This window comes from Rattus norvegicus, chromosome 10, assembly GCF_021556685.1.
Source record: "Rattus norvegicus strain SHRSP/BbbUtx chromosome 10, alternate assembly SHRSP_T2T, whole genome shotgun sequence".
NCBI classification, from domain to species: Eukaryota; Metazoa; Chordata; class Mammalia; order Rodentia; family Muridae; genus Rattus; species Rattus norvegicus.
Window position 1 is genome coordinate 16991677 of NC_141543.1, and position 25692 is coordinate 17017368.

Below are 25692 nucleotides of genomic sequence, written 5' to 3' on the forward strand. Positions count from 1 at the left end.
TTGATGTCTGCTTGTGAAGGACCCAACTTCCGTGAACACAAACGGAAGACAAGATGGCTGTTCTGTTGCTGGCTGGGCCTCAGGGGTGGGGGTGAGGCTGGGTGCTGTACTTGCTGGCTGGGATGAAGGCGACAGCTGGAAGAGTGCGCCATGTGGAACAGGGTCTGTGACTGTGGGTGGGGGTGGGCACACTCTACTCTTAGTCCAAGTCCAAGTCTATTGTGTGGAGTGTTGCTCGAGGAGTTGAAGCCATTCATTCACACAGCTTGAAATAGTTCATCATTTCACATTTGCTGTGTCTGCTGTTTTTAAAGTATGATATTGGAGGAATTTGGAAGACATTTTCGGCATACCTTTGGTCTAGAAGGAAGGAGAAAGACAGCTTTCCCCTTACACAGATGCTGGGCTGATAAGATACTATCATAATGGAGATTTGAGAAAGAGAGGAGCTGAGGTAGGGCTATTGGACTGAGAGGAATGAAGAATGTCTTTTTTATGAAATCAATAATGTTTGCACTTAATGATTGGGAGAGGCAAGTGTGTGTCCCAGCATGTATGTGGAGGTCAGAGGACAACTGTTGGGAGTCTTGGTGGTCTAATTAGTGTCGTCAAGCTTGGCAGCAAACACACTTTCCTGCTGACCAACTTGATGGCTCTGAGGAGAAGTTTCAGATGAAGTGAGATGAGTTTGGACCTTGAGGGAAGAAGGATTCCGCTGTGAGAAGATAGCAGGAAGGGAATGTGTGTGAAGGGAACCAGCCAGCCTTCTGGAGTGAGCCGTGAACGGCCTTGAGCGAAGGCTGAGGAAGTTCCTGGCTGAGGAAGAGAGCTTTCTTTTGTGGTCAGTGGGAGCCATGGAGAGCTTGGAGGAGACGTGCTTGGCTATGTTGGTAGGAAGGAGCAGGACTGGGGGAGACATTAAAGTCGGCTATGTCAGAGAGTAAAACGCCAGCGAGTGTGAGAGTAGGTAGAAGAGGCAACCCAAGCAGAGTTAGGATCCCCAAGCCAGACTTCCCCACCTGGGCAGGACCCTTAAAACCAGACTTCTCAACACCAACCCTCACAGGCTTCCTTGCAGTCAGTGGAGGAGTTGTCAGAACAAGACACTACCATGCAGGAGAGAACACATGCTAGATGTTCAGTTTGGGCTGAGTGTGGTGATACGCGACTTTCATGTTAGCCCTCAGGAGGCAGTGGCAAGTAGACTCTGTGAATTAGAGACCAGCCTGGTCTTCCTAATGAGTTCCAGGCCAGCCAGGCGTGAAATTCTGTTATACATGCACCAAGTTCAGTTTGGGTCGTTTTGAGTGCCACAGACTATGGGACATCTGGATGGGGATTAGAAAGACTGAGTGTGTTGGCCCATGCTCATAATCATAACACGGAGGAAAAAGGTAAGAGGATTCAATTCTGCATTCAAGTCATTCTGGGCTCTAGAGAGGGTCTCTGTTTTAAACAAATAAAGGAAAACAGAGGAAAGATGAGATTGTAGCCTGGAACTGGATAAAAATAAGGCCTGGGAATGCAGAAGTTCCGTTCATTTACAGAGACCAGCAAGGCTGGGAAGGAGGGGGCCATTGCAGAGGGAGAAAAATAAGACCAAGAACTAATCTTTGAAGGACACTGGAATTGAAGATTAGGAAGAGGAAGAAGATAACAAATGAGTGTCGGAAAGACGGAAGAAATACCAGGAGACGGAGTGTCCGGTGGCCAAGGGAAAGGGTGTCTCCTAAAGGAAGGGGCAGTCAGGGGATTAAACGCCACAGAGACCTGGGGCACGAAGAGGTGTTGATTTTGACCACCCAGAGGTCACCGTCAGATTAGGAGGGATTTAAGAGTATTTAGTGGTCACATTGAGGCGGCATATTTAGATGTGGGGAGTTAAAGATTAAATCAGCTGGATAAAAGCCAGTAACAGAATTTCGGGGCCAGAAGGCATTGCAGACACAGAGAAACTTTAACACTGGGCACGTTTCTGAGCCAACAGGGAAGGCTCCTGTTGAAAGGAAAAGATCTAAGAGCACAGGGAAAGGCTGGGGTTGTGGCTCAGTTAGCAGAGTGACTGCATAGCATGCATGAGGCCCTGGGTTCAATTCCCTGCACCATGTGAAACCGAGGATGGTGACGTGCTCTGGTAATCCCAGCACTTGGCCGGCGAAGAGAGGAGAACCAGCAGTTCAGGGTCATTCTGGGCTACGGGGTGAGTCAGAGACAGGCTGGACTTCATGAGATCCTGATTTAAAAAAAAAAAAGACAAGAATGAGATGGCCAATGGGATGTCTAAGATGTCAGAATTCTCAAGGCAGACACAGAAGGCCTGAGCATACTGAGGCTCTGATGAGAAGCGGTGAAGAGACCTTGGATAGATACTGTGTTAGAATCAGTCTCAGTGGCCTCTGCTATCCAAGGCGCTGAAGTAGGCAGTATGTTTGTAGGATCTGCTGGGGATTTCTCTAGAACAGTGGTTCTCAACCTTCCTGATTTCCTGACCCTTGAATACATGTGGTGAAGCCCAATCATAAAATTGTTTTTGCTGCTACTTTATAGCTGTAATTTTGCTACTGTTATGGATCAATCATAGCGTCAATATCTTTGAAGGTAGAGGTTTGCCAAAGAGGTTGTGACCCACAGGTTATGGAAGGCCATAGAAGGGAGAACCTGACAAACCTTCCAAGAGCTCTGCGTAGCTAGGGAGACTGGTTACTCTGAGCTCGAGTTGAAGCCAAGCCAGTGTCCACTGTTGAGAAACAACTGGGAGATGCCTGGAAGAGAGGGCTGAAGGTGGGACCCCAAACCAGCACAAAATCTCATCAGTGAATGTCAGGGGCTGCCACCTCCAGTCAGAGTGGCTGAACTTGCCCTGACTCCATCACCCAGGACGTGTACTTAGCAGATGCCTGTGGAGCCTGCTGTGGTTTGTAAAGCACTGCTCGGGGCCCCTCTGGACTCGAGGTTTTAAGTAGATAAAGTAGATACTGACAGGGGAAGCCCATGGCCTGGGTGGTGATCTTGCTATTGACGAGAGATGAAGACAGGCTCGGCTCGCCCCTCTAGCTCCATCTTGGCTTGGACAAAAGGGACAGACAAGATGGTGAGGCTCCTCTCCTTCTTTTCTACGTCGGGAGCCCTGGCTCCTCAGAATCTGCAGACCTCACCCGCTTTCTTAGGAAGGCATTGGAGCAGAAGCTGCCTGTCCTCAGGAGGCATCCATACTGCAGGGTCCAGTGATTCTTTCTCGGCTTATTTCTCCGTCTCCCTGCCAGCCCTGTGCCTCTTCTTCAGATCATACCCTACCACAGTTTAGTCAGGAAAAGCTATACTCGTGCCAGTGGAAGACCAGGGATCAATAGCTTGAACCGTTGTTTTTATCTCAAGAAAGGCATCTCTAAGGTAGAATTTCCCATTGGTTTGGTGAGCAAGGCCTGTGGAACCCCCTAATTACAATACAGAGCAATGGGTAGTCCCTGATTTCTGTAGACTGGGCCTCCTCTACCTGGTGCTGAGTAAGAATTGGAGACACAGGGAGCCCAGGTGCAGGGCTGCCAAACTGGATCTGTTTAGTGTTCCTCAGGTCTCAGTCTCCCGGGCCCATCCCAGCCAGTATGCCCAGCAGGAGAATTACAACAAACGTAATTCAGGGAACAAATGGGACTGTCAGATTCAGCTGGGATTTTGGAGACTGGTCTCCAGACTGCCCACTCTGGCCTGACGGCTCTGCTGTTGTGAGGATCGAGGAGTCTCCCCCATCTCTCCCTGCCTGAGAAAGAGTTTCTCTGTGCAGCCCTGGCTGCCCTGGAACTTCCTCTGTAGACCAAGTTGGCCTCTGACTCAGAGATCCGCCTGCCCCTGCCACCCGAATGCTGGGATTAAAGGCATGCACCACCATGGCTGGCAGGAGTCTTAACCTATCTGGTTTCAGCCTCCTCCTTCTCCACTCTTGAAAGTGGTTTTACTAACGATCAAGGTCCCAGGTCCCTTCCACCTAGGGGGAACATACTTGTCAATTGTCAACTTACACGTATTCACCTTCCCTCCCAGAGCAGCCAGCCGTTCCTGAGCTGCTCAATTGTAAGATAGAAAACGTGTGGGGCTGGGGATTTAGCTCAGTGGTAGAGCGCTTACCTAGGAAGCACAAGGCCCTGGGTTCGGTCCCCAGCTCCGAAAAAAAAAAAAAAAGAATCAAAAGAAAACGTGTGAGGAGAATCAGAATTCAAGTGTCAGAATTAAACCAGAAGTGTAAGTAACAATGCATTATATTTTATTAATAACTGGATATAATTAGTTAATAAGTAGAATTTAATCAGAATGAAAGGGCCACGAGATCAACTGTCCACACCTCTAAGGCCACCACAGCCTTTTTTTTTTTTTTAAGATTTATTCATTTATTATATATAAGTACACTGTCGCTGTCTTCAGACACACCAGAAGAGGGCATCAGATCTTATTACAGATGGTTGTGAGCCACCATGTGGTTGCTGGGAATTGAACTCAGGACCCCTGGAAGAGTAGTCAGTGCTCTTAACCACTGAGCCATCTCTCCAGCCCCCCCACCACAGCCTTATAGTGGGTTCTTTAGTCCAGTTTAACAGTTCCTCCTCAGCTCGTATGGAGGAAGCTGCTTTCAGCTGCCCTGGGGTGAATATTCCCACGGACAGATTCTGAAGACACAGAGAAGGTATTGTGGCCAGTGGGAGACAGCATGGAAGTCTGTCTTTCCTGAGATGGTGCAGTGCAGGGTGTAGGAAAGCAGAGGGATTCTATGGGACCCTGGCTGGACTCCTGGCTCTCTGTAAGAGCTTTAGGGGACAGAAAAGGGCTGTTCTCCATTCACTCCTTCCCAGGGTTCTTTGCACAGCCTCCTTGAGAGTTCTTACTTCTTCCTCTGTTTAGAGTATGCTAGGTACTGTGTGACTGTGGGCTATGTGCCAGCCTTTGGGAACAGAGGGCTCATCAGAGGCCCTCAGAGTATTTCTGTGGTCTTCCTTAGGGAACTCCCTTTTAGATAAGGAGATTGGGTGGATTCCAGTCAGGACATAATCAGAAGGAAGTGTGAAAAAGCAACAGAATGACCAAATTCTCTGGGAAGTTGAGTGAGTCCAAGGAGTGGGAGTGTTTTGCCCAAGGAGGGAGAGCTGAGGCAGATGTGGGGTCTTTAGCTCTCACAGACCCTTCTTGGCACCTCCAAGGTCCTGGCAGAGCCACATGGTACAGGCAGGAATGGACTGGCTGTGCCTCTGCCCTGGAGAGCTGACCTGCTATTTGGAGAGATGACTTGCACTGTAAAAAAATGTTACTAACACCCCCTGCAGCCTACACTCTGGTTGGAGTACAGAGGAGAGTTAAGAAGGTCGGCTCCACAGAGGGAGTCAGCCACACTTGTAGGAGGAGACAGTCATCAGATAGTCTGCTTCTGGAGCCCAAGAAACTGCACTTTTATTATTTCTCTTACAGACACATAAATAAGTAGTTTTTTTTAAAATCATGGCTTTGTTTTCATTTCTGACACTCCACCATGGTCCAAAAAGATTAAAAGGGAAATCCCAGAAATAAGCAATTCAGAAATTTTAAATAACTTTTTTCTTTTGAAGCAGAGTCTCACTCTCTGGTTTTGGCCTGGCTGGCCTGGAACTCCCTGTGTAGAGTAGACTGGTCTTGAGCTCTCAGAGACCGCCTGTCTCTGTCTCCTGAGAGTAAGGACTGCCCGACCACTGTCTAATTGTTCTAGTTCATTATTAGTTTTATTGTTACTCTTTTCCTACCTCCCCCAGCCCTTCCAGTACTGAGGGTCTCATGCAGTCTGGACATGGACTCTGCCACTGAGCTAGATCCTCAGCTCACTGCGCCTAAGTTTTAAAATTTTATCACATTTATTTATTCTGTGTGTGTACACATGCACACTCACACTCACATACACACACATATATACAGACACACACATACAAACACGCACACATGCACACACACATATGCACACTCACACCACACACACACCCACACACACATACAAACACACACACACATACACAGACACACACACATGCACACACACATGCACACTCACTCATACCACACACACCCACACACACATACAAACACACACACATACACAGACACACAGACACACGCACACATGCACACGCACACACATGCCTTGGTGCATGTGTAGAAGTCAGAGGACAACTTGTAGGAGTCAGGTCCTTTCTACCACTTTAGAGTTCTGGGAGTCAGACTCGGGTTATCCAGGCTTGGCAACATCCTTCCTACTGGGTCATCTGGTTGCTACCCCACCTCCCTCTTCTTGAGGCAGGATCTCAGATAGCACAGCCTGGCAATGCTGTGTAGCCCAGGATGATTGTGAAAGGTTCTTCCTGCCTCCACCTCCCAAGTGCTGGGATGATGTTTGAGCACTGCCATGCTCAGTTTGATGTGATACTGAGGATGAAACCCTGGGCTTTGCTCAGGCTAGCAAGCACTTTATCAAGTGAGCTACATGTCCGGGCCATCACTGTGCTTACTTTGTAAATTAAAACTGTATAGAGCCAGTGAGATGGTTCAGCAAGGGAAGTCATTTGCCACTAAGCTTGATAACCTGAGTTTCGTCCCCAGAACTCATGTGGTGGATGTAGTGGATGTGGTGGACATGGTGGAAGGAGAGAACTCACTCTGGCAAATTTCCTTCTGACCTCCACACACGTGCCATGGCCTGTGTGCATCCTCCTCACCAACAAATAAGTAAAGAAATAAAAATTTAAGAGGGTTATCATAGGTAGGTATGCACAGACAAAACACGCCCGATGTAGAATTCAGCACTATGTGGTTTCAGGCCTCTTCATGGGACCTGGAAACGTCCCCTGTAAGACCAGGGGGACTCCTATTGTACTGTATTACTAACACTCAGCATGGAGCTTGGCTCACCAGAGGCACTTAATAATGTCTAATGAATGAGCAGATGATTTCTGAAAGCAGCGTGATCTACAGGCGTGGGGGAAGCTCAGAGTTTTGCACTGGCAGGAACAGGATGAGAGCCATACTGGCTAGAGTGGGAAGCTCATGTTCAGGGGAGACAAGGCCACCCTGATGGATTGGAGCCAGTTGGGAAGAACCTTGAAGGCCAAGCTAAGAGGCTCTCTCCCTAGCCTGCTCTCCTTTTGACTAGACCCCACCCCCTTCTCCTCCCTCTCAGATATTTTTGGATCCTTCTAGAGCAGGGACAGCACCCTGAGTTCAAACAGGTGCAGGCAAAGCCTGGCCTGGAGTTTGGTGCTTACAGGAAGTGGGTTGTGCTGGGAGCTCAGCCCAGAACCAAGCCAGGGGAGAGCCCTGGGCCTAGGGAGTCCCCTCCTTCCTTCCCTCCTCCAGCAGGCCACTGCCAAGCTGCAGCCCCTGGTCCTCCTCCAAGTGGCCATTGGGTTAGAACCTAGCTGCCCAGTTGTCTCCAATAGAATTTTCCCTAGATGGCAATAGGTAAAAGTTTGACTGACAACACCAGACCCTTGGCTCCTCTTTCTCTCTCCTTTGTGTTAACAGTGTCTCTATGTAGCTGGCCTTGAACTCATAGCCCTTCTTCCTTAACCCCCTAAGTGCTGGGATTATAGACATGAACCATCTTGCTCTTTGGGGATAATAATGCCTGAGTTCTTGAGAACGGAGGCTATGTGAGTAAAGTAAGAATAAGGGAGCTGGAGTGGGGAGAGCTCAGTTGGTAAAGCGCTTGTCTAGCACATGAGAAGGCCTGGGCTTTATCCTTAGCACCACATAACTGGTCATGGTGGTGTATGACACTTGGGAGGTAGACCCAGACGGATCAGAAGTTCAAGGTCAACCCAATATCCTGGGACACGTAATGAGTTTGAGGCCAGATTGGGATATACAAGGCCCTATCTCAAAAAAAATGTCTGTCGGATGTTTAAAATATTCTTTGAGTCAGGCATGGTGGTGTACACCTCAGTCCCAGCATTCATGAGGCAAAGGCAGGAGGATCTCCGTGGGTTCGAGGCCAGCATGCTCTATATAGTGTGTTCCAGGACAGGCAGAGCTACATAGCAAGTCCCTTTCTCAAAAAAGTTCTTTGATATTTTTAAAATGTTTTTTAATTTTTTTTAAGATTTATTTATTTTATTTACAGATGGTTGTGAGCCACCATGTGGTTACTAGGAATTGAACTCAGGACCTCTGGAAGAGCAGTCAGTGCTCTTAACCATTGAGCCCTCTCTCCAGCCCCCAAGTTCTTTGATATCCCATGACTTTTTTTTATGCTAACAGGGCTGTGACAGTGGTGGCACGTTCTCACTGTGGAGCATATGTGCTGTCACTTGACATGTGCTGCCAGTTTCCCCAAATATCATGGGACAAGAACAACCGAGGGACTCTATCAGCGTTCCACTCCCACTGGGGCTGTTAATATCTTTGGGATTCTCTGTCCTCAAAGAGCTTACAAACCAGGAGAGGGGTTACTCCATACTCATGAGATGAACAGAGAGCCATATAAGGTAGATGGAATCAGGGGCTAAAAATAAGTAGCCAGAGAAAGAGAGAGAGAGAGAGAGAGAGAGAGAGAGAGAGAGAGAGAGAGAGAGAGAGAGAGAGAGAGAGAGCGCAGTGAAGTGGGAGCATTTGTCAGGCTCTGTGGCTGGGAGGGGGCGCTCATGTGATGCCAGGACGGTAGGGTAGGGACTGGGGCTTGGGACTAGTGAAATCACATCTGTTAGTGTGGGAGAACGTTTGACAGATTTCAGAGGCCAGGTTTAAGCGTTGGTTCCTCAATCATTTTCCTGTGGTTGCCATAACAAGTCATCCCAAACTTGATGGCTTAAAACGTTAAAAAAATGGCTGGGTGTGGAGGTGCACACCTTTAAACCTAGCACTTGGGAGTCAGAAGCAGGTGTGTGTGTGTGTGTGTGTGTGTGTGTGTGTGTGTGTGTGTGTGCATCCAAGTCCAGCCTAGTCCACATAGTTAGATCTCATCTCAAACAAAACAAAACAAAACAAAACAAAACAAAACAAATCTCACGAAAATATTCTGGCTCAGTTATAGAGTACAGAAGTCTAAAATCAACACATTGGTAGGGCTATAATTCTGAAGGTTCTTGTGCTTTTTCCAACTTCTTGTAATTGCTGGTAATTCCCAGTTTTCCTGGCTTCCAGCCTCACTACTCCAATCTCCCCTCTGCCTTCCCATGGCCTTCTCCCCTGTCTGAGTGTCTATATTTTTTTCCTTACCATATAAGGATATTAAAAACATTGGGCTTAGGGTGCACCCTAATTTACACGACCTCATCTTAACTAATTACATCTTCAAAAATCATATTTCCAAATAAGGTCACATTCTCAGGTCATAGGGGACACAAAGGTTGAAAGGACACCTTTCAACCCACTATAATTTCTTAACTGTGAGCCTCAAGATGTATAGTAGTTATGACCTCCAAAAGTCTAGTCCTCATGTTCCTTGTCTTCTGCTGGGCAGAGGGGCACCTCTTGTCTTGGCCCCCACAATGACCCGATGGCTAATATGGAGTTCTGTTGACACACCCAGCGGGAACATGTTAAATGAGTGTATAGACAGCTGGTTGGAGCAGAGGATTCCAGAAGCAGCTGCCCAGCTTACAAGGGTGCTGGGGGGGAGGGTGACTGTTCCAGCTACAGAGCAAGTTAGAGGTGGAAGACCCTGGGGAAGGGAGAGCTAGTTTCTGGACGGCTAGTGATAGAGTGTGCACAGCTTGCTTTCTGTGTGACAGCCTGTGTCAGTCCCCTTGATCTCAGCTTTGGGGTGTTGTAGGAGCATGGGATGTGGATTTCCTTCCGATCCTTTGCAGAAGCTGCTCAGAAGGTGGCCACCCTGTGAGGTCACCATTCTCACAGACCTCCTGCCAAGTAGCAGAGGTTCCATACAGCAGAGTAGAATAGCTGGTTCTTCTCACAGGGGGTGGTGGGAATACCCAAGTCTAGGGTATCTGGGCAGCAGGAGAAGGTAGGCACTGAGGTACATCCTGGTCCTAGAGGAAACAGGCTAAGGGGATTAGTGTTAGTCTTCGTTCATCTAGGCCTTCGGACCTTTTCAGAAATATCCATCCGTGAGTATTGAAGAGGTTGTCTGTGGTTAAGGGTACTGCTCTTGGGTTGGGGATTTAGCTCAGTGGTAGAGCGCTTGCCTAGCAAGCACAAGGCCCTGGGTTTGGTCCCCAGCTCCGAAAAAAAGAAAAAAGAAAAAAAAAAGAGTACTGCTCTTTCCAAGGGTCTTATTTTGGGTCCCTGTGCCCACACGGCTTGTCACTGCCTGTAATTCCAGCTCCAGGTTATCCAATGCCCCCTTTTGGCCTAATCATGTGCCCACATACACATAGTACACGCACACATACACATAAATAAAAATAAATCACTTTTTAAAATTTGGTCTTTCAACACAGGGTTTCTCTGTTTGGTGCTGGCTCTCCTGGGACTCTCTTTGTAAACCAAGCTGACCTCAAATGCACAAAGATATTGCCTACATCTGCTTCACAAGTGCTGAGAGTGAAGGTGTGGTCTACCAAGCCCAGCAATGTCTTTTTTTTTTTTTTTAAAGGACAACAACAACAAACGCTCATCAGTGACCACAAAGGCCTAGGTCACAGGATCCAGTGGTCTCCACCGTTAACCCTCTGAGACCCACCAAACGTTCTCCCACACTAACAGATGTGATTTCACTAGTCCCAGTCCCTACCCCTACCGTCCTGGCATTGCACGCTCTGAAGCCTGGCTTGCACTGTCTCTAGCTCTCTCCTACCCTTTTAGCCACATCACGGCTCCTCACACACTTGGACACTCTCCCCGCAGTGTCTGACCCCAAATAACCTCACATCTCATGAGCAGCTACTCAGCGCCTGTGTCGTCCACGGTCGCTTCTCTGGCATGGGAACTGATGCTGGGCGGTTATCTCTGCCTTCCTGTCTCCTCACCGGCTCCTCTAATCAAATTTTAATGTCTTCAAGGGGAGAAGACTTTGTTCAGCAATTCAGTTCAATGGTTATTACATGGTAAACTAGGAAAGCGACTCTCCTAGGGCCCTTTAATCACCTGAGATCTAGGCCTGTGGAGGCTAAGTACTGACATTAGCACACAGCTCAGAGGCCCTTCTGACACTGAGATGAAGAAAGGACTTCATTTTGTCACCGTCCCTCCCATTTCCATCCAACTATCTGTTTTCTATCCATTCATTTTGTATCCAACCACACGAATAGCTATTCTAGGTGCCAAGGAGACAAATCCCAGACACGACGCTACATAAACCATGCCATGTGTTGGTGCTGTTGTAATATATTTAATAACTTTGTTAGTTCTTATTATGACCCAGCCACTCGTCAACAATCAAGTCACAGTCTTATCAATTTATTTAATTGCACAGTTGCTGGGCGATTAACCCTAAACTATTTTTCTACACTAGACTGGTTATTTCCCAGTTGTGCTCACCAAGTTGCTGTTTGAGTCTCGCCTGGGTTATTTCTGCTCCATCAGTCTGTCCTCAGGATGTACTTCTCTCCCTTGTCCAAGCTATGGTCCAACCATCTAATGGAGACCTCCTGCTCTCTCCACTTTCTTTCTCTTTCTCTCTCCTAGCAGTTTCTATCTGCAATCCCCAGCCTAGTAACCAGAGCCACGCCCACCTCTATTCTCCCCAGTAATCGGCTGCCAGCCCCTTTTAAACAGTCAGAGAAGATTGGCAAGCAAAGTTTACACAACTTATTTTGGTGTATGTGAGAATATACTCGTCAGAACTGCAACCAAATCTTGGGGGCCAGTGTTTAGTATCTGAATACAAAGCGGTACCAGACCAACCCCCAACATATTAGGAAACAGTGAAGAAAAATAAAAACAGGGAAAGGAAAGACAGAGGCTAAGTGGGAGACAGTCTTCACCGAGGTGGCTGGAGGAACCCCCACAGAGATGCAGTATCAGAACACAGTTGTCTGGGAAGAGCACACTCTAAGAGAGCACACAAAGCACAGTGAGCCAGGAGGGAGCCTGGGGTGGTCCAAGAAGAACACGAGTTCCCAAGTGTCTGGACAGAGCGGGCAAGGTGGCATCAGAGAGGAGAGGAGGTCACAGGGGAAGCAGGGCAGAGGTGTGAGCCTCCGGGTCACTCACTGTAGGGCTAGAGCTTCTCCTCTGCGTGAGGTAGGAAGGTCTGGGGTTGGTGCACTGAGGATGGACATCCCTCCTCCCTCTGGCTATGCAGCACACTCAGGGGTATGGGAAGGGATGGCTGTGTGGTCCTTTTTTAATGTTGACTTTTTTTTTAAAGATTTATTCATTTATTATATATAAGTACACTGTAGCTGTCTTCAGATACACTAGAAGAGGGCATCGGATCTCTTTACAGATGGTTGTGAGCCACCAGGTGGTTGCTGGGAACTGAACTCAGGACCTCTGGAAGAGTAGTCGGGTGCTCTTAACCACTGAGCCATCTCTCCAGCCCGTGGTCCTTTTTTAGATGGCCCTTGAGAAACACTGGCTGGAAAGGAGGCTTCTTGTCATGTGCTCTCAGTCGGGAGATAGTTGCTAAGTCAACATCTGTCTTCTCTCTGGGGATAAAGGTGACAGGTTCTTCAGGAACATAGAGCAGGTGCACCTAAGTTTGAGGACCAGAGAGGGAATCCCTAGGGGATGAGGCCCAAAGCTGAGCTCTGAAGTACGATCAGGGATTGGCCTTGGGACAGGAGTGACCTGAGACTGGGATCGTGGGGACTGGTTAGAAGTGCAGTGATCTGCAGGCCTGGGTGACAAACATCTAAAGAAGGACTGGATATGGACCCTTTCCTGGAGATGTCAACCTGGGAGATAGGTCACCACCATAGGGTTTGTGTCTTGTCATGCCACTCAGTGCAGTCTAGACATGAGTAATTGAGGTCAGAGACAGACAGACATCCATGTGGCCTGAAGACATTGTGAGGGGTGTGGGAGGATACATGGCTAACAAGAGGAACAGGTAAGGCTGGAACCTATAGAAAAGCAGAGGGAGTACCAGGTATAAAGACCATCACAACGTCTGTTATGAGATCGATGTTTAAGCCCTAACCCAAGTGCCTGGTTTTTTTTGGAAGTGGGGCCATTGTGGCTGTTGCTAGTTGGATTCCTACTGGAGAAGGGTAGGCTCTATGTCCAAAATGGTGGCTTCTCTCTGGGAAGAGAAGGAGGAGAAGGTCATGTGAAGATGGAGACAGAAACTGAAAGAGGCAGCTGTAAGTCAGGGGTTCCCTGCAGACACAGGAGCCAGGGAGGCGAGACAGGTCCTCCCCTATAAATGAATTTTTATTCCTTTTCTTTCTTTCTATTTAAGATTTATTTATTATTATTATTATTTTTTTTTTGGTTCTTTTTTTCGGAGCTGGGGACCGAACCCAGGGCCTTGTGCTTCCTAGGTAAGCGCTCTACCACTGAGCTAAATCCCCAGCCCCAAGATTTATTTTTATTCTTCTGTGTGTGTGTGTGTGTGAGAGAGAGGGGGGGGTGGAGAGAGAGAAAGAGAGAGAGAGAGAGAGAGAGAGAGAGAGAGAGAGAGAGATTGTATTTTACATATAGGTGGGTGTCTAAAGAATAAGAAGGGTTGTAGAAACTGTAGCAGGCGGTTGTAAGCTGCACTGTATTGGTGCTGGGAACTCCACTCAGGGTCTCTCTGGAATAGCAGCAAGCATTCTTAACCAACAGCCATCTCTGGACTCTTCCTTTTCTTTCTCCCCCCTCTCTCTCTTTTAGATAGTGTCTCAGGTAGCCCTTACAAGTCTGGAACTCACTGAATAGCTAAAGATGACCTTGAACGTTTGGCCCTCCTGCCTCTCTGCCTTGAGCACTGGGATTACAGACTGTGCCACTACCCCTGACTTTATGTAGTGCCGCAGATTAAATCTAGGACTTCATGCACAACACCCTGAGATATGTCACTGTCCCCTGCATTTCTACCTTTTGAAGTCTCTAAATTTGTGGTGCTTGGTTTTAGAGACTTTAGGAACTAATGCAGAGCTGTATCCAGGCTTGGGTGCAGGGATGTGGCTGATGTCCAGGAGGGACTGAGAGGACCCTAATAGCAGGTTGAGCTATAACTTGTTGTTATAGCCCACTCAGCCCCTCAGATCCAGCTTTGTGGCCCTCAGCATTGACTGGGGAGGGTCAACCAGGATCAGGAAGCGTAGAATGTGCACTCACTCTAGTCCTGCCCTTGGCTTTGACCTTCCTCCCCTAGAGTGAGCCCCTTAGGAACTAAGGAATATATGGCCTTCTGTGGCTCTGTTTGGCCACAAGGCTGCCAAAAACAAGGTATGTAACAGATTAAGGGCCCCCTGGTGACAAGACCCTCCTCTGGTTTCAGTATTTGAATAGGTGAGGTTGGAGTACCTAGAGCTCCGGTTCTCAGTGACACTGAAAGCCACCAGAGAAGGCGCCTGTTTTCAGACTGATCTGCCTGTAAAGACTCCTTCCTGAAGGGTTACATGTCCAGAGAGAGAGTGTCCAGAAAGCTGGCCTGAGGGATATTTTCCAAGGGGATGTGTCTGAGATGCTGGATCTAGGCCACTTGGGAAAATCCCAGATTTCTGGAGTGGTCTGCTTTAGAGTACGTTAGACATGTTTGCTTATGACATTCCAGTCTTGGAAGGGATAATTCAGGGCAACGGTTAGATCTGCTCTAGAACAGCAGTTCTCAACCCGCAGCTTGAGACCCTTTGGGAGGTTGAAGGACTCTTTCACAGGGGTCACCTAAGACTATGAGAAAACACAGATATTTACAGTATGATTTATTACTAGCCAAATTACAGCCATGAAATAGCAACAAAAATAATTTTATGTTTGTTGGTCACCACGAAATGAGGAACTATATTAAAGGATCTCGGCTTTAGGAGAGCTGAGAACCACTGGTCTAGAGGCTCTGAGAGTTGGTACTTTCCAGGCAGCACACAGGTTAAGGTTGTCCCTTTGCTCCAGTCACCAGACTCTTCTGATGATGAGGAGTGAGACGTCAGATCCCACTAGTGACTACAGATCCCACCTCAGCTGTTTGTGGCTGGTGGCTGGAGAGAAGGAGCTCTGAGTAGAAAGACCTTCTCTAGCCTCTTGACTGAGCTCCCAATCCCAGAGGGTCCAAAGGAGCGAGGTGAGGGGTTAGCCTTGCACCTCCTGTCCAAAGTTGGTTCTGCTGTAGCCACTCAGTGCATTTGGGGTTTGTCCAGGTGTCACTGCTCTTCTAGGTATAAGTGCCACAGATAATGTTCGTTGGATGTTCTCAGACATCATTACAGTGTTCCAAAGGGGTCACCAAAGCAGGGTATTAGGCTCTGCATTTTGTCAGTGTGTCAAGGGACATCCCAAGGCAACATTATGGTTCGGGCCCAGACTGGGAAAGTGTTAGATCTACATCCCAAGCTGGAGAACCAAGCCGACTTCCTCCAGCCTCCTTAGGTTGGGAAAGAGGTGGGTTTGGTCTTATCGCTTCCTTCATGGCCAAGCCCCAGTGACTCCAGCCCAAGGCGTCTAGAGAGAATGCACTCCCTTGGTTCCATGGTCTTTCCTCCTGGCGCTCAAGAGTTAACCCTCAGTTCTGCCAGCGTCTTTCCATGCAGAACCCAGGGAGGTGTGATTCCTTCAGGCTGGGAGGTGGGGAAACAGGGGAACCAGACTCCAGCCCCTGTCTTCCTCAGACTCCACCCTGCACCTATTCCTCCTTCCTTGTCCTGGCCACTGGCTTAGTCCTTCCAAGGTGAAGACATTATTATCCATGGCTTCTTGTGAAGATATTTATGCTGATCTCTGGAAAAGCAGCTTTCAGTAGAGCACCTCTTCTATGAGTCCACTCTAAGCAGCAGGACTGAATCTTTCTTGTTTGTTTGTTAGCCCAGGCTGGCCTCAAACTCCAAGACCTCAATCTTTAGATCCTCTTGTCTCCACCTCCCAAGTACCAGAATCATAGTCAAGTGCCGCCACACTTGGTTTGTGCAGTCCTGGGGATTGAACCCAGGGCTTTGTGTGTGCTGGGCCAGCCCTCTATCATCTGAGCTATACTCCCAGCTCAGGACCCAATGCTGTGCTTCTCAGAGAGATATTCATCTTTCAAAATAAATAAGCAAGTCAGGTGTGGTAACATACACCCGTAACACCATCACTTGGGCTAAAGCAGAAAGACTGCTATGATTTCTGTGTGTACCAAGCCTCCCAGAACTATATGACAGGAACAAAACAATTAGCTGGGCAGTGGTGACAAATGCCTTTGATCCCAGTACTTGGGAGGTACAGAAAGATCTCTATGGGTTCAAGGCCGGCCTGGTCTATAGAATGAGTTCCAAGACAGTCAGGGCGACACAGATAAAGAAACCCTGTCTCAAACGACCCCAAACAAAAAAGCAAACAAACAAAAACCAAAACCACACAAAAATAAAAACCAATTGTCTGGGCCTGGTGATGGATTAGGAACTTAAGACCAACCTTAGCTACATAATGAGTCTGAAGCCACGCCATGATATCTGAGAGCTTATGTCAAAGACCAACAAAGCCAAAAGAACCCAACCAGCCAACTAACCATCCAAAACGAACAAACATTGTCTACATCATGAACCCCCTGGCATCTACCACAAGCCCTACGAATCTGCCGATGGTCAGAGGATTTATAGCAATTTCTCCACAGATCTCTCAAACCAAATATTCATAGGAACTAGGTATGAGGTGGAAAATAAAGTTATTCTGTCAATTTGGTGTACTTTATATTTAAAAAACAAGTGTGTTAAAGTTTTTGATCTTTTTCAAGGGAGACAAAGTAGGTGGGCTGGGAATCCCCTGTTCTGAGGTAAAGGTGGCAGATCTCTGAGTGTGAGCCAGCCTGGTCTACAGAGTGAGCTCCAGGACAGCCAGGGCTACACAGAAAAAAAAAATCTGTCTCAGAAAGTAAAAATTTAAAAAAAAATGAGGAGGAGGAGGAAGAGAAGGAAGAAGAGGAAGAAGAGGCAGAAGAGGAGGAGGAGGAGGAAGAGGAGGAGGAGGAGGAAGAGGAGGAGGAGGAGGAAGAGGAGGAGGAGGAAGAGGAGGAGGAGGAAGAGGAGGAGGAGGAGGAAGAGGAGGAGGAGGAAGAGGAGGAGGAGGAGAAGAAGAAGAAGAAGAAGAAGAAGAAGAAGAAGAAGAAGAAGAAGAAGAAGAAGAAGAAGAAGAAGAAGAAGAAGAAGTTGTTCTAAGCTAAACATGGCTCTGTTATTGCTAAGTAGAGGTGGGAGTGAGGATTTGGCTTAGCACAGGGACAATTTCAACATTGCAGGGAGCTGGGTTCTAGAAGCAGATGCTGCCAATGGTTCTTGTGGCCTCAAGGCAGGCGCTTTTTAGGGTTTTGCTTAGTAAAGTTAGAGTAAGCAGTTGGTCACTGAGATGATTGTCTGTGACTGCTGTTGGGTCCTGTCCCCTTGCTGAATCGCTGAGGGCCAGGGATGAGCCACACTGGTGGGATTGCCTTGACCTTAGAGACTCGGCCATGAAGCCAAAGAAAACCTCCATTGCCTCTTCTACTGGACCCTGTCTCCCTGAGGAAGGACTAGAGGCCAAAGGAGGCTGGTTCTGGGCCCTGGGAGGACATAGACAACCTTCCTCTGGCAGAAACTTCTCCTTGAAAGCCTAAATGGCATCAGCTGGCAGCCACATTGTTTAAATAAATAAACTAATAAGTAAAATGAATACATTAATGAACACTGCAGAAGAGGCTGCTGGTCTAGGTTTGCCCAGCCCAGCAGTGTCCAGAGACGAGATGTGGAAGAAGGGTCGGCGGAAGGTAGAGGGTGTGAGATAGAAGATAGAGGGTAAGAGAACAGCATCATCGTGGGTTCTAACATTTCCCTGGTCACTTTGGATTCACAGCCCATGAGAAGCTGACATGAGAGCCAAGGGCGGCTGGTGGGACTTGGAACTCCCGTATGCCCCAAGGCCAGCAACGTCCTGATAGTGTAGAGCCAGGAAAGACTTTCCCCCTGGCACCTTTATTACTACTGATGGTTCATCTGCATACGTGTGTATGAGTGGGGGTCAAAAGGAATTGTGGGTGTATGTGCCTGCGAACTTCATAGTTTCAGACCAAGTGGATGAGAAAGCATGGAGGAGAATGACGTCACCCTATCGTTAGTGAAGACTGCTAAGAAGCCAGCACATGCCTTCAGTCACAGCACTCGGCAGGCAGAGGCAGGTGGATCTCAGAGTTCTGAGTTCAGTCAGTCTGGTGTTTACAAAGCAAGTTCAGGCTGACCAGGGACACAAAAGTAAGAGTCTCCCAAACCCCCCAAAAGAAGAAGTCCTAAAGAGACCATCTGCAGTGGGACTTGCATTGAGGTGACCTCCAAACAGATCAATAACAAAGCTCTTGGGTTCTGAGAGCTGTTCTTTGGGACAAAGCTCCCTGGTACTTGGTGCTGAGGAAGATTTAGCACTGGGGGCCTCAGGCCCTGGCGTTACTGGCCCAACCCCAGAGCCTGGGTTCAGGGCTTGAAAAGCGTTGCAGGTGTGGTCACACCGTTCCCAGGAAGAAGACGCAGGAATGGCTTGTGGAGCAAATGTACTCTGTTTCCTGTGTCTACCTCCTCATTTCAAGGGAGATCGATAAACCTTGCCTTTTCTGTCTGAGAGGGCCGTGAGGAGGATCAAAGAATAAGGACCCCAAACTCTCTCAGGGCCACGAGGGCAAGACAGGATCTTGCTCAGAACTTTGCACCCGTGGATCAGACAAGTGAAGGGCTGCCATCTGGGAGCAGAAAGGAAGAATTGTGAGTGTTGATCTTCTTCCTTCCTCCGCACTCTAAACCGGGCAGACACACTGAGGGAGGCCTTGTCTTTAGACTTTCATCTCCCTCTCCCCTTAGGTACATCCTGGAACCTCGGAGGTTCAGTGGGAACACTAGACTGAAGGCCACAGGGCAGGGCTCTGTCCCAGCCTGACCTTGTCCTCTGGCCAGCCCTTAAGCTGCTTCCCCCTTTCCAGCTGGACTCATAAGGCCCTCGGAAACTCATCTCCAAGTCCACAGGAGGTGCTGTGGAAGAAGAGAGGAGTAGAGGAAGCAAAGTTAGGGTGCTTGACTCTGGGGAGAAAAGAGAAGAACCCAGCAGGATGGGGGAGCTACTGCTGGGATGTGGGATTGGTAACACAGCAAAAAGCTTAGATTTCCCGAGAGGGCTGATGGTAGATGGGTGTCCAGAGAGAGGTAGCACTGCTTGTGCCGGGCTGTGCCTGAGTGTGAGTGACCTGAGGTGCTGGGTCCTCCCATGGGCCTCTGGGAATGAGCTGGGGGCCTGCTATTCATGTGCCCTGACGTCAATGCTCCGGCCTGGCCAGAGCTGAGGTGGCTGTGCTGGCAGTGATTCATACAGTATGATAGTTCACATCCTGAAATGGAACCACACTCATTCCACTAGAACTCAGCCCACCCGGGGTCCTCTGTGTCCTCTCAGCCCTCTTCCCTTGGGCACCAACAGGGGCTCAGGCAAGAAGCCAGGGAGGGAGGAAAGGAAGGACACCGGCCTCGGGGCTCAAGGAACTGAGCATCAGATGTGCCTCCCACCACAGTCCAATGCTTCCTGAGGTTGAGCTCTGGGAACCCTAAGAGCACAGCTGGTTTCATAGAAAATCTTTCTGCCAGAGCAGTTTTAGCCTGAGAAAAAAAGGTCCTGGGGGCATCAGTCTTTCATTCTAAACCATTTAGCAGACATTAGGGCAGGTTGACTCTAAGAGGTAAAAATCAGAGGTCGGAGATATCAATGCATATATACCCATAGTCTGGTATCTAAAAATGGAAACACAGCAGTCTGAAGGCCACAGGTAATCCCTCAACCTCTGGTTTCCCATGCTCTTTTGGATGATGCCACTCTCATTGGAGTCAGGAGTTTCTTTTGAGAATATCATAAAAATAATAAGAAGTCAGACCTAGAATCTATTTAGCACAGTATCACCACTACAACCGTCATTGTCGTCATCATCATCATCAACAACATCACCATCATCATCATCACCACCACTGCCACTACCAACATCATCATCATCATCATCATAGAGCAACAGGAGCCTGTGGAAAGGGTTAGATTCATCAGAGGAACAGCTGGTAACTACTGCTTTTCCAAGGAAAGATGCCAGGTTTTGGAGCCTTACCCCGAGTTGGGAACTCCCAGTGGGGATCCTCTCAATGTGGAGGGGCTGGGAATAGAAGCCTTGGGGTCAAAATTATTTTTCTTTGACGCTGCAATGGCTTGTAACTGTGGGACCTGTGTGCTGGGATTACTGAAGATACTTTGTTGTTGCTGGGGCTGCATCCTGGATAATTTAAATGTGAAGGGGAGGGACTAAGAGTCAAGGACAAGGTGATTCCATGTGTTGAGAACCCCAGGAAGGGAGCAGAGAGGAAGTGGTGGCGATCGGAGCCTCCCGATCCATCGTTTTCTGTACATTGGTCACCTGGGTATTACTGATCCGTGCGTCAGTGGCCCGAGCTCTCTGTCTCCAGAGAGTTCTGAGGCAATGCTGAGGAAGAAGCTGGTTTCTGGGCCACAATTTGAGTAGTGATAGCCCTGATTAGAGGTTAGGCCTTTCCAAAAGTCCTCAGTCTGTTATTAGCTATGTGATACCGGAAGGACCCAGAATGTTAATCTCAGCTATAAAAGAGACATAAGTAATACTTGTTTACCAGAAGCAGGTCACTCTAAGTCTTATGTGAGACCGAGATGTTTCCTATTGCCTGGCGTGGTAAATAATTATGACTGTTTCTCCCACATATTTATACATCTTGCTGCCCAGAGGACTGTCAGTCTCCTTAGGTTAAACCAAATTCCTGCCACAGATTCTTCTCAGGGACTAGGGAGCTAGAAACGCAGGGGAAGGAGTTGGGGCAAGTGATGTTTAACTCCCCCTGCTGTGACCAAGGGACTGGGAATTCTTACTGGTACCTACATGTAAATGCAGACTTCTTCTAGAACTTCCTCTAGGGCACCCGAGGGTCATACACACTGGGAACACACAATTAAAACGCAAATTCTCCTACCCAGGAGCCAGGTTCATAATCCTGGAAAGGGAATAAACATAGCAGGGGCTGGGTTCCCGTCAGAAGGTTCCTGTATCCCCTGAATACATCATGGACCAGGAGTTGGCATCTCTGTGTTCTGGTCACCTTCTAGTCACATGGTGACCGTGTATGTGTCTGTGGCAAAGCAAAGACCATCACCAATTTAGGTTTAGAATCTTCCAGACAGGATGAGTGAGCTCATGAATGGCCACGTACACTCGCGTGCTTGGGGTAAAGTTTTACACATTTTTATATAGGGCTCCTCTATAATAAGTGCCCCAGAGCTTCCCATCCTTCAGAGGCTGGCACAGGTTGGCTAATCATGGGAGCTAATGAGTAAACAGCCATCCCTGAAGGCTGGAGAGTGCCCCTGCCTTTTGAGAGCTGGTAAGGACTGAGGCACCTAGAGATGAAGAGTTTTTACCTCAGTGAAGGAGGCCCTGCACGCACTAGGCTTAGTCTAAGAGGGGGTGCCTTTGCCAGCACAGAGGTGGAGAGAGAGGTCTTAGCCACACTGAAGCGAGGAGCCCACATCCCACCCTATTCCCGTGGGGTTGCAGTTTTCTCTGCAGGCCTCCTCTTTAAGCAGATCCCAGTTTGGGAGAGAAGATCAGAAGGGCTAGGCCCAAGCTTTGCTTCGTACCCCATTTTCCAAAAATATCCGTCTTGACCCTCGGTGGCCGTCTCTGTCGTGGACTGGGCCCCTGTTGTTCTGTTCTCCCTGTGCCCTCTGCACTGTGGGTACAGTTGCAGGACCTTAGAAGGGGATCCCCTCAGAAGGGGTTGGCTGAGGCCACTAGGAAGCCCAGGCCCTGCCCACTTGGGATGCCTCCTCCTCAGGCCCTGTTTCCTCTAATCTGAGGCAGGGAGGCCAGCAAATGCCTGCCCTTAAGGGGACAGGGTTAGATGTGTGACTTGACAAAGCTGAGAGCCACAAGTAATCCCCTAAGTACTCTGCCTTGTAACCTAAGATTATCTGGTCTACGAGCACCTGTTTTCACTCCTTCGCCGATAGTAGTATAAAAAGCTTGCTGGTTAATGACTCTAGGAACTGACAGGGAATGGAATGAACTCACATTTGTCCCATCTTGGAATATCTCCTCAGGAGCCAGGTGGCACGTGCCACGCCTGCTCCAAGGTTGAGGAAGGGCTGGAAGGGCTCACCCAAGTTTCTCTCCATATATAGTCATTAGGACCCAGGGGGGAAGACTTGAAGGTCAGGGTCACTTGGCAGCTCTTGGGTTACTACAGAAACTAACACCCTTAGTGGTGGACGGCAGGTCAATCCTTTACGCCCTACTCTGGAGACCCTACAGGCATGGAGGGAGGCAGGTGATCCAGAGGACCCGAGTTGGGAGGCCTAACACTGGACAACCAGGCACATATGGCGCTTCCTGCAGCGGGAGCTAGATTGACGTAGACTCTTGAGAAACAGGGCGGTGCCAACCCTGTGAACTGACCAATCATGTTCTAACCATTTAGAACTGCAAGTCTCTGCTTCGGGTGGCACGGAAGATGTTGGCAATTTGTTGGAGAATCATTTCTCTGCTGGAGACGCAAGTCTAGAGGAGAAAGAAAGGGCGCTTTATGCAGATGCGGCCCCTGGAGACAAGAACCTACTCCTTCACTACCCAGACGGCAGGGAGGCTGAGAGCTTCGAGCAGCCTCCTGCAGGGGCCCCTTCCACTGCCAACGGCCAGGGCTCCGAATCCGAAGCTAGCCTGTCCAATTCCTCAGCTGCAGAGTCAGCTCCACCCGGGGATGTCGAAGGGCCCGGGGAGGAAGAGGAGGGCCCACATGCAGCAGGCACCCTTCCTCCGGGAGGGGCTGAGGGGCCAGAAGAGAGGCCAGAGTTCAGTTCTGGAGAGGAAGCAGGACAGGAGGAGGCTGGGGTGGGGCTCCCCACAGAGGGGGCTGCGAATATGGAGGCAGAAGCACAAGAGGAATTGCAGGGGCGCTTAGGAGATGGGCCTATGGAAGAAGCAGCAGCCGGGGCAGCAGAGCCTGTAGCTCCCCAGTCCACAGAGGGTGAAGAGGCAGAAGGTGAGGGCAGCATAGGCTCTGATCACCAATCCACAGAGCTAGATGGAGCCCAGGATGCCATACCCGCTGGAGAGGACTCAGACGCTGACGTGGCTGCCGAAGCCAGGGAGGAGGCAGAGGACCAGCCCGAGGACCACTCCCTGCCGTCAGAGGATGCCGCACCCCCAGGGCCTGATCACCAGCCCACAGACCCACACGCAGTCTCTGACATGGCATCTTCCGAAGTAGGGGCAGAGGAAGACGCTGAAGACTCAAAGGCTGAGGTGGATGCAGAAACTGGGGAGGAGGCTGAGGACCAGGGGGAGCCTAGACCTAGCCTGGAGGCTGGCTCAGCTAGAGAGGCCAGTGAAAAGTCCGAGGACACCCAGAGTTCCGAGGTGAGGGAGACAGAGGGCCAGGCATCAGGGATGTCGGAGGAGGACCTGGCTGAGGCCTCCTCTGAAGAAGAGGGCGGTGAAGAAGATGGAAGGGAGAATGGAGGACTTCCATCTAAAGAAGAGTCTGGAGAAGACAGTGGTGACGGAGCTAGCTCAGAAGAAGAGGGGAGCACCTCCGGGGAGGCTGCAGAGCCCCAGAAAACACCAAGAGCCACAGGACATGAGGAGGAAGGGGCCCAGCTTGATGTGGAAGATTTGAACACAGGGTCCGAGGGCGTCAAGACCCAGGACACAGAAGCAGAGGCATCTGAAGAGAGACAACAGGGGAGAGGGAATCCTGTAATTGCTCATCAGGGTAGGAATTAATTCCTCAGGGCAAAGAATCTCCAGCCCACACATTCTTTATGGAAATCTTGTACATTGTGGGACGAACAGGCTGGGTGGAAGAACCCCTGCTTAGTTCTGGCCCTTGGATCAGTCTAGAGAGTCCACTAGGGCACTTCCTTAGCCGCTTACCTCAGTGTAGATGGGTCTATTAAAGAGGCTCCAGAAGGACCTGGCTACTTGTGAGTTAGGGCTGCTAGGAGTGGATCAGTCTTATAGACAAGGGGACTGATGGTAGGTTTATGGTCCTGAGATTGGCTGGTGGAGGGAAGCGTAGGGAGTCGGAGGGGCAGGTTAGGAACCGCAGGCACTCCTCTCGTGTGCCAGAACCCAAGTCTGCTCTTGAAGACCTCCTATGTGAGGTGTCAAAGTCAGGAGTCAAGGGGTCAGGATCATGATGTAAGAACCCAGGCTGCTGGCAGCCTCCAAGTGTTCCTCCAGAGTAGAGCAGTCCTCTGAGGACAAGGGAAGGGAAGGAGAGGGGCTGAGTTGTCGGGCAGCATCAGGGGTGATGTGGTTAGGGCCCGCAGCCCTATGTGTGTGGATAGAAGAAACTGGCTTTCAGTGTAGAGGCTGCCATTTGCTCACTTTTCCAGATGGCTTCCTTACAGATTTCCTTAAAGCCGTTCCCCCTTGAAACAGGAGCTTATGTATTTCAGGCTGGGTTTGAACTCATTATATAATGGTTAAGGTGGCCCTGAGCTCCTGGTCTTCCAGCCTCAGCCTCTAGAATGCTGTGAGATTGTAGGTGTGCACCACGGGCCTGCCTTCTTACAGAACTTAATGTTCATGTTCTCTTTATGCACTCATGCTTTCTACAACGAGGTAGGGCTGCAAACAGTGAGCTTTCCTTATCCAATCTGGATCTGGGAGCAGGGACTGCCTACACCCTGCACAAGGCATGCAGACACTGGCTCCCCTCTATCCACAAGCCTAAGTGAACTCTTCTAATCCTAGATCCCTGACTAGGCAGCTCTGCTAGACATGAGTGACCTCAGAGGCCAGGGAACATGCACAGCCTCCTTCCCAGGACTCATCAGTTATGGGCATCGCTCGTTTGCTTTGTCAGTGGGACAGCCGACCTGTTGGTGGCTGTCAGCACATACACTCACCTGCCTGCAGTGGTTCCTTCCACCCATTTCCAGTCTGTGTTATCCTGATACGATGTTCGTTCAGTTGGTCTTGTGTGTGAGCAGTCTCTCAATGGCTTTCTTTACCCTGGAATCAAAGCAAATCCCAGTGGTGGTCTTTAAAGATGTCTAGTCAGCTCCTGGAGCACCTAGCCCTCTCCTTGTCAGGCAACCTGTGTGGCTCACCATGGAAAATTCTTTCTTTTCTTTAGTGTAGCTCAACAGCAGATGTCAGGGGAGGGCTCTCTGGCTTCCCCTGATAAACCTGCAGATACTCTCCTCAGACCCTCAAAGCCACCATAACTTCCTCACTACTCAAAATTACCACATAGTTTAAAGACAGCTCACCAGTGCACTCCCATTAGACTGCAGGACAACTCCCTAGGGGTAGGGGCTGTGCCTGTGTGAGCCTCACTGCATTGCCAGCGTGGCATTTGCACTGGGCATGTGGTAGGTGTCCAATTTGTTTTACTTTTTTGAAACAATGTCTTTCTATCCAGCTTGGCTCAGCCCCAGGCCTTAAAATTTACTTGTCTTGCATCTAGAGTGCTAAGATTATAGGCATGTGACACCACTTCCTGTGTTCTATGTAGTTAAAAAAAAATAAACACAGTAAATGGGGCCAGGTGGTAGTTCATCAGCCTCCTGGTTTGTGTTCTGTTGTGATAAAACACCAAAAACAACTTGGAGGAGAAAAGTTGTGTGGCTTACAGACTACAGTCCATACAC

The 25692-nt window shown here is 49.2% G+C and overlaps 1 protein-coding gene across 4 annotated transcripts in view; it reads left to right on the forward strand.

Annotated features, from left to right (window-relative positions):
• The window catches only part of Srl (sarcalumenin), a 44061-nt gene that overhangs the window by 3126 nt on the left and 15243 nt on the right, over positions 1–25692 (forward strand). For 2 of the 4 annotated variants that reach the window (NM_001437323.1, NM_001371633.2), the window contains 1 exon segment: positions 22512–23804. In NM_001437323.1, coding sequence (NP_001424252.1) covers positions 22512–23804 — 1293 coding nt within the window. 4 annotated transcript variants of the gene reach the window in all.